Source organism: Chelonoidis abingdonii, chromosome 11, assembly GCF_003597395.2.
Source record: "Chelonoidis abingdonii isolate Lonesome George chromosome 11, CheloAbing_2.0, whole genome shotgun sequence".
Taxonomy (NCBI): Eukaryota; Metazoa; Chordata; order Testudines; family Testudinidae; genus Chelonoidis; species Chelonoidis abingdonii.
Window position 1 is genome coordinate 44,868,263 of NC_133779.1, and position 7,665 is coordinate 44,875,927.

Sequence of the window (7,665 nt, forward strand, 5' to 3'; positions counted from 1 at the left end):
TCACAAGAGCCCTTGCCGGGGGATGGCCAGGTGCAGGGCTCCCATATGTGCTCTAGCTCAGATTTAACTGTGTAAATTGCAACGAGAAAGGGACACTGCTTGGGCCGTGACAGAGGTGCCTGCATAAGCAGGGGTGCAGGAACCACCCTCGCTGGGCTCGGAGATCTTGTGCCTGCAACCAGAATGAGGAGCTGCTGCTCCACTTGGCAATCCCTGGGCCCAGCAACCTGCTGAGCTCTTGCTCCCACCTGACCCAGGATTCTGCCCCCGACTGTTTCCACTGGAACAAGAAGGGGAGGTGCCTGCTCAGCCCCAGGGCAGCCTGGCTCTGTCCCTGCAGGGCTCGCTCCCTGTGTCCACACTGGGCTGTGTCTTTGCCTTTAAGAGGGTCAGATCTCCCCTTTCCCTGTGTTAAAGTTCCCAGCCCGCCTGGAGAACTGCAGCCCTTGTGCCTTCCCAGCCCTGCTTCTCCCCTGCTCCGGGGCGCCCCATGATGAGGGGGCTTAGAAATAAAAGGGGGTCAAATTAAACCAGGTTTTAAACAAATCTCCCCTGCCCCCCAATTCCGTGTGATTATTTATTGGGCTGCGCTGACATTGGAAGCAGAAGCGGACGTCTGAGGCTGCCCAGGGCAGCGTCGCCCCCCCGGCCCCTGAGCTTCCAGGGACACAGTTGGCTGAACACAGCGTCGGGCTCCAGGCTCAGTGCAGAGGACGTGTCTGGGGCCCGTTCAGCCCCAGCTGCTGCCTGCACCCTGCCCTGCTGAGCTGGAGCATCCTCAGCCAGCCCTGCCCCCAGCCGCATGCGACCTGGCAGCAGCTTCACGGCAGAGACCGAGGGCCCCACTCCTCTCACGCCTTGCTACTGTGGGGACTGTTTGGCCTCGCTGATCTCTAGGGGGAAGGGAGCCCTCCTTGCCCCCCAAGCGCAGTTGCTGGAGCAGTCCTGTCCCCCGCCAGGAAGGGCTGGGGCACCTCGAGCTGCACCTGGCCTCAAGTCTGGGGCTAGAGCTGCGGCCGGCCTGTCTCCTCCATTAGCTCCTGGGACTTTGCTCTCAATGGGGCAGACGTGGAGCACCCCACCCCCCCAGCAGCGGGAGCCAGGACACCTTCGGGCGGAGGCAGCACTGAAAACAGCAGCAAGGCCCTGAGACCCCTCTCCCCAGACTCCCCCAGGCCTGCATGCTCCAGCCACACGCACCAGGCCGCTGTCTGCGTGGGGTGATGGCTCTGTGCACACGGGGCAGGGCCACCTGCCTTCCCCAGCCCTATTTGGAGCTAGGCGGGCCGTGGTTGAGCTGCAGCAGGGAGTTGGTGGCGTAGTTCTGGAAGAGTGGCTGGAGGAACATGCCGATGGTCCCGAAGACGCAGACAAAGACGAAGATCCACAGGAAGAGGCGGTCGATCACCATGGCCACGTATTTCCAGTCCTCGCTCACCTGGAAGGAGACAGTGTGTTCAGGATCCGGGACACGACCGCCCCACACACTGGACCTAGGTTCCCTCACCAGCCGTGCAAGCTGCATCAGCTGCTCTGACCCCTGCCCATACGGCAGCATTAGGCCTGGCCAGGCGCTCCTGTCCTGTGCTGCTTTCCCCTCTTGCTATGGGTCTGGGAAAGAGCAATTTCATGCCTGAGTCGTGCTCTCATTTCTATCCTTGGCCAACAACATCGGCTTTGCAGGGAGCCTGGCTGAGACATGACAGATGGGATCTCAGCACAGCTTGGAGCAGGGACAGGCAGGGAATGAATTAGTTCTGCTGCCTAGAGATCACAGCAAGACCCAAAAATCAGCATGTGCTGGAGGCAGGGACACGAGGAGCCCAGTAACCTGCGTTCATCCTTCGCTTCCACCAGGCCCTGGGACCGGCAGCTTCCTCCTCTGGGCTGGATTTGTGCTAAGGGAGGCAGAGCTGCAGGTCCTGGCTAGTGGCGAACCCGGCCCAGGCAGAGGCAGTGCAGCCACATGGCAGGAGCAGGTGGGCTCAGCTCGCTCCTGGCACTGTGTAGCTCTGGCACTGCCACCTCTGCCCTGGACCTGCCACATAACTTCCGGGAAGTGACTTCCCCTGCAGAGGCCTCTTTGTTCCCCTCCGGGCTACTAGGATGATCCGAGGAATGGAAAACCTGCCTTATGAAAGGAGACTCAAAGAGCTTGGCTTGTTTAGCCTGGCCAAAAGAAGGCTCCGGGGGGATATGCTTGCTCTATATAAATATATCAGGGGGATTAACGTTAGGGAGGGAGAGGAATTATTTAAGCTTAGTACTAATGTAGGCACAAGGACAAATGGGTACAAACTGGATATTAGGAAGTTTAGACTTGAAATTAGACGAAGGTTTCTAACCATTAGGGGAGTGAAGTTCTGGAACAGCCTTCCGAGGGAAGTAGTGGGGGCAAAAGACTTATCTGGCTTTAAGACTAAGCTTGATAAGTATATGGAGGGGATGTTATGATGGGATAGTTTAATTTGGGCAATTGATTTTGGATTATCGGCAGATAAGTCTGCTCGATGGTCTGTGAGGGGATGTTGGATGGGATGGGAACTGAGTTACTGCAGAGAATTCTTTCTTGGGTGCTGGCTGGTGAGTCTTGCCCACATGCTCAGGGTTTAGCTGATCGCCATATTTGGGGTCGGGAAGGAATTTTCCTCCAGGGCGGATTGGCAGAGGCCCTGGAGGTTTTTCGCCTTCCTCTGCAGCGTGGGGCATGGGTCGCTTGCTGGTGGATTCTCTGCAGCTTGAGGTCTTCAAATCACAATTTTGAGGATTTCAATAACTCAGTCATGGGTTAGGGGTTGTTATAAATGTGTATGGGTAGGGTTTTGTGGCCTGCCTTGTGCAGGAGGTCAGACTAGATGATCATATTGGTCCCTTCTGACCTATGAGTCTATGAGTAAAGTAGGGATCGTTCCAGGAATGTGGAACTCGACCCATGGGCCACACAGCAAGGGCTGCGCTGGCATCTCCCCCACCGCTCTGCCAAAGCCCCACGCTCCCCACCTGCAGCACACGCACCCCTGGATACCCTCGTACACGCAGCTCTGCTCACGGGCCTGCATCCCCTCCCCCCCCTTGCAAAGCCGCATGTGCCTAGAGCTCCCCTGCCAGGCCAGGGCTGCCCACGTCTCCCCCAAGTCCCAGAATCTCAGACTAGGCATTGTGCTGTCCCAGGGGCTGGTGCCCCTCTGAGCTGGGTCCCTGCCTGGATCTCTCCTGCCCACCCCTCATCCAAAAACTGCAGCACCTGAGCTGCTCTCATGAGAGACGGTTCTGGTTACTACAGCAACTCCTAAATCAAGGCCTGGCCTGCTCCTGGAGTGACTGGCTGGGGCAGGAGCTGACGGTCTGGAGGCCCAGGAGGAAGGGAAGGGGGATTGGGGGCTGGGCCTGCTGGAATCCCGCTGCAAGGTTACCCCGGCACTTGGCATATTTGCATTTCACAAGCCCTCACCCTCTATGTGTTGGCAGAAATCCCACAGCCACAGCCAGCCTCCCTGCCCCCTCCCCTGCCTGCATCTCCCCTGAATATTTCATAGGCTTCCACGGGGGCCCAGCCGAGCAGGAGGAGGATATTGATTTTGGACTTTGCCATTTGCGTTGAGAGCTCAGGGCCGGCGCCTTCCTGCCAGCCCTGCAGGCCGGGCTTGGAGGAGAGGGAAGCTCCTCCTGCCGCCCCTGTTGGGGTCGCCTCCCTCCAGGCCCCCAAGCACAGCACAGCCCCGCAGGGCACCGGGTGTGGGCACGCCTCACGGCTTGTCCCTGCAGGCTCGTGGGAACCTGGCAGTGCTGCTGTGCAAACATGTCGGTGAATTAGGGTCGACCCCCCGTCCCCTGCAGAGGGGTGGTAGGTAGGGGGGTCTCCCCTGCAGTTACACAGGAGCTGGGCCTAAGGGGCTGTACCCCAGGGCAGAGGGTCCACCCGGCTGTTGTACTGAGGGCTGCCAGCAGGGAGTGCAGCACTTTCACCACCTCCCTGGGGGCACCTGGCTGACTCCAGGGATGAAGTTTGCCCATCCCGGCTGGGGAAAGGCCGGTGCAGGGACCTGCTCTGAGCGGGCAGGTTTGCTGCACTGTCTCTGCCCCAGGCGTGGCAGCAAAGGGGGCAGAGGGAGCCCGCGCGTCTGGGGCAGGACTGTTCCATGCTCAGGCCTGAGCCCACCCTCCGTGGCCACGCATTGCCCAGGTAAGACGTCATGCAGCCACAGAGCAGAGCCCCTGGCCAGCAGCAGAGTCAGCAAAAGAAACCAACATGCACAGGGGTGGAGAGGGCAGTGCCAGGGACACACGTGCTTCTGTACACACACACACATACACAGCGGCTTGCACACACAATCCCAGCTGTGTGTGCAGCCACGTCCATGCACGCAACCTGCCATGGGTGATTGTGCACAAGCACAGCCTCACACACAGACGTGTCCATTCCCCCTTGCACACCCTCCCCCCACCTTCCCTCTCTGCCTCCGCCAGCTCCCCCGACTCACGCTCTGGTCATCGTCCTCGCTCCTCATGTGGTCTGCGATGAAGCACACCCCATCTACTGCCTCCTCCACTCCGCAGCAGCACTGCTGGCTGGGTGCCAGGGCCTGCCCCTGCCGCTCCCGGTAGCCATTGGCGCTGTCAGCCGCCTCGGTGAACTGCCGGTCGCCCCCCGTGCCAAACTTCGTGATGGTGGCCTGGTTGGCAAAGCAGGTGCAGGAGCGGGCGCTCTCCCTCAAGAAGCTGCTGCTGGTGTGCTGGTTCTGCCGGCGCTGGCGCAGCCGCTGGCGGGCACAGTTCTGGCGCGGCTGCTTCATGAAAAGGACAGTGGGCAGCTTGTCCAGGAAGACCACCTTGACCCAGGGCGGCATGGTGTGGGTGGTGGGCGAGCGGTGGTGCACGTTGAGCACACACACGCTGGTGACAATGGAGAAGGTCACCAGCACCATGGTGAACATCAGGTACTTGCCCACCAGCGGCACGTCCAGGGAGGTGGGTGGCACGATCTTGGAGATGAGCAGCAGGAAGACGGTGAGGGCTAGCAGCACGGAGATGCAGAGCGTCATCTTCTCACCGCAGTCAGAGGGCAGGTAGAAGACCAGGATGGCCAGCGAGGTGATGAGGATGCAGGGGATGATGAGGTTGATGGTGTAGAAGAGCGGCTTGCGGCGGATGATGAAGTCGTAGGTGATGTCCACGTAGGTGGAGTCGTCGGGATTCTCGTTCCGCCGCCCCGGCAGGGCGATGATGTCCCACTCGCCGCTGGGCGTGAAGTCATCCAGGCTGGCTACGTCGCTCTTCAATACCAGGTCGATCTCTGTCCGGTCGTAGGTCCACGAGCGGAACTTCATGGTGCAGTTCTGCTGGTCGAAGGGGAAGTGCTTGACCTCGATCTTGCAGGCACTCTTGTAGATGGCTGGGGGCAGCCAGAAGATGCTGCCGTCGTAGGAGACGACCGCGTTGGAGTAAAAGGAGACCTCGTACATCCCATCGGCACTGGGGGCAGGAGAAGGGCCGTGAGGCGGCAGGGCTCTCTTGCCCCACCAGGACTGTTCTGCTCAGCAGAGCTGGGCTCCGTCTCCCCAGGCAGCAGCTGCCAGGAGCAGGGGATAGGGGTGGAAAACACCCAGCTGGGTTCGCAGCTCCTCTGTGAGTCTGAGCAGAGCCCCTGGGATCTGGGACAGCTGGGAGTAGGGGAACAAGATGCTGCCTCTGCCCACCCCTGAGGCTCTCCCACAGATCAGGCTAAGTCCACTCTGGGCAGAACCCTCAGCCAAAGCGAGTGGGCTCAGAGGCTGAAGCCGCTGGGGGACAGGGGTCCTGGGGGGTGGCACCTACTTGTTGTAGAGGACAACGTCCGGCAGCCAGATGTGCTTGGAGGGCAGGCGCACCTTCCGCATGTTGTCAAAGTCCCCTGGCTTCCAGGTGAGGCGGTAATCCTCCCACTCCTGCGGAGAGTGCGGCACGGCCTCAGCACTGGCCTGGACCGATCCCTGCCGCCCAATGGGCCATGTCCGGCCCCTACATCCCAATCGGCCCTGCCTTTGGCCCTGCGCCTGCCACCCAAGTGGCCGTGCCCGGCCCCTGCCACCTAACTGGTCCTGCTCCAACTGCCACCCAACCGGCCCTGTCCCTACATCCCACCCGGCCCGGCCCCAGCCCCTGCCACCCAACCAGCCGTGCCCCTGTCCCTTCCACCCAGCTGGCCCTTCCCTTCCCCACCACCCAACCAGTCTCTGCCCCTTCTGCCCAACTGGCCATGCCCTGCTCCTACATCCCTGCTGGTCCTGCCCTTGCTCCTACCGCCCAACCAGCCCAGCCCCTGTCCCTGCCGCTCAACCAGCCGTGCCTGGCCCCTGCTGGGCCCCACGCCAGGCGTCTCACCTGTGTCAGCCACACGTTGGTCGTCATGATCTGTTCCCTCTCGTGCTGCAAACAGGACCAAGGCAGCGTTAGCAGGATCGGGGGCAGAGGGCAGGGCTGGGGCTGGCCGCTATGGGCAGAGGCAACCAGGCAGAGAGCTCAGAGAGGTCAAACCGCATCCCCTCTCCCCATGTGGGTAGCTCAGCAGCAGCCACAGGTGCAGCCCCGCCCCCAGTGCTCCACAGCAGCGCCGGAGCCACCTGTGCTGGCTGGGCAGGGGTGCGCCTGGCAGAGGCGGTTCCAGGAGGGGATTTGCTCTATGGGGCTGTTCTGGCAGCAGAGCTGGGCCAGACCCAGGCCATTGATCATGCATGTACCTGCGTGCAAAGCATGAGTGTGAACAGTGAGCCAGTGTCTCCCTGCACATGGGGTTGCACATGCACTGGTGTATCCCCCTGTGGTGGGTTTACACACGTGCCTGTCTGGGAGTGTTTGCAGCCCACGACTGGTGTGAGAGACTGATGCTCAGCACAGCCCAGGAAACCCCTTGTGCCCAGCCTCCCCTCCCGCCCCCAAGTGCCTTCACCCCTTCAGCACCTGGTCTCTGCCCAGGGCAGCAGGTGCAAGCCCCCCACCATGTTGCAGACCCAGCAAACTCACCACGCTGATGAGCTGGGCCAGCGACACCATGAGCTGCACGGTCACCAGCTCCGAGCCATTGGTGGCCGGACGGATCAGCTTGTTGTAGCGGGACGGGTCCAGGAGGTGCTCAACCAGCCGCTCCTCCGTGTCGGTGCCCAGGCTTCCTGAGGGCAAGGGGGGGATCAAGGGGTGAGACCCGAGTACCCACACAGCACCTCTTCCAGCCTGGTCTGCCCCACACTGGGTCCTGCCAGTGGGAGCTGAGCCACTGCTCTGGCCCCAAATATTCCTTCCTCCCGCTGCTGGAATGCCACCACCAGCTCTGAGATGGGCTTGTCTGGGTGCCCGGGGGGCCTAGTGCCTGGCTTGTCCAGCCCAGCATGGGGGGGATCCCAGCTCAGTCTGAGTGCAATGGCCATACCCCTGCTGCCCCAAGGGACAGGACCCCTGCCAAGTGCTGGGCACTGCCCTTGGGCGCCTGCCAGACAGGCAGCCCGGACAATAACACTCACCTGGCTGTTCCTGTGGAGGGTTTGTTCCAACTATGGGGGCCTGTCATGGAGTGTGGGGGAGTCAGGGTCCTGCACCCCCCACTTCCTGCGATTCACCATGACTCTCAGCCAGCCAGTAACACAGAAGGTTTATTAGATGACAGGAACACGGTCCCAAGCAGGGTTTGTAGGT

The 7,665-nt window shown here is 61.2% G+C and overlaps 1 protein-coding gene across 1 annotated transcript; it reads right to left on the reverse strand.

The window, feature by feature from the left end:
• Window positions 1–667: 667 nt before the first annotated feature.
• On the reverse strand, window positions 668–7,142 carry CHRNB2 (cholinergic receptor nicotinic beta 2 subunit). Its single transcript, XM_032789398.1, has 5 exons — window positions 7,000–7,142; window positions 6,361–6,405; window positions 5,815–5,924; window positions 4,482–5,472; window positions 668–1,438 (listed from the first exon to the last, which is right to left on the reverse strand). The coding sequence occupies exons 1-5, from the start codon at window positions 7,027–7,029 to the stop codon at window positions 1,268–1,270; spliced, it is 1,347 nt and encodes a 448-aa protein (XP_032645289.1). The 5' UTR covers window positions 7,030–7,142; the 3' UTR covers window positions 668–1,267.
• Window positions 7,143–7,665: the final 523 nt, after the last annotated feature.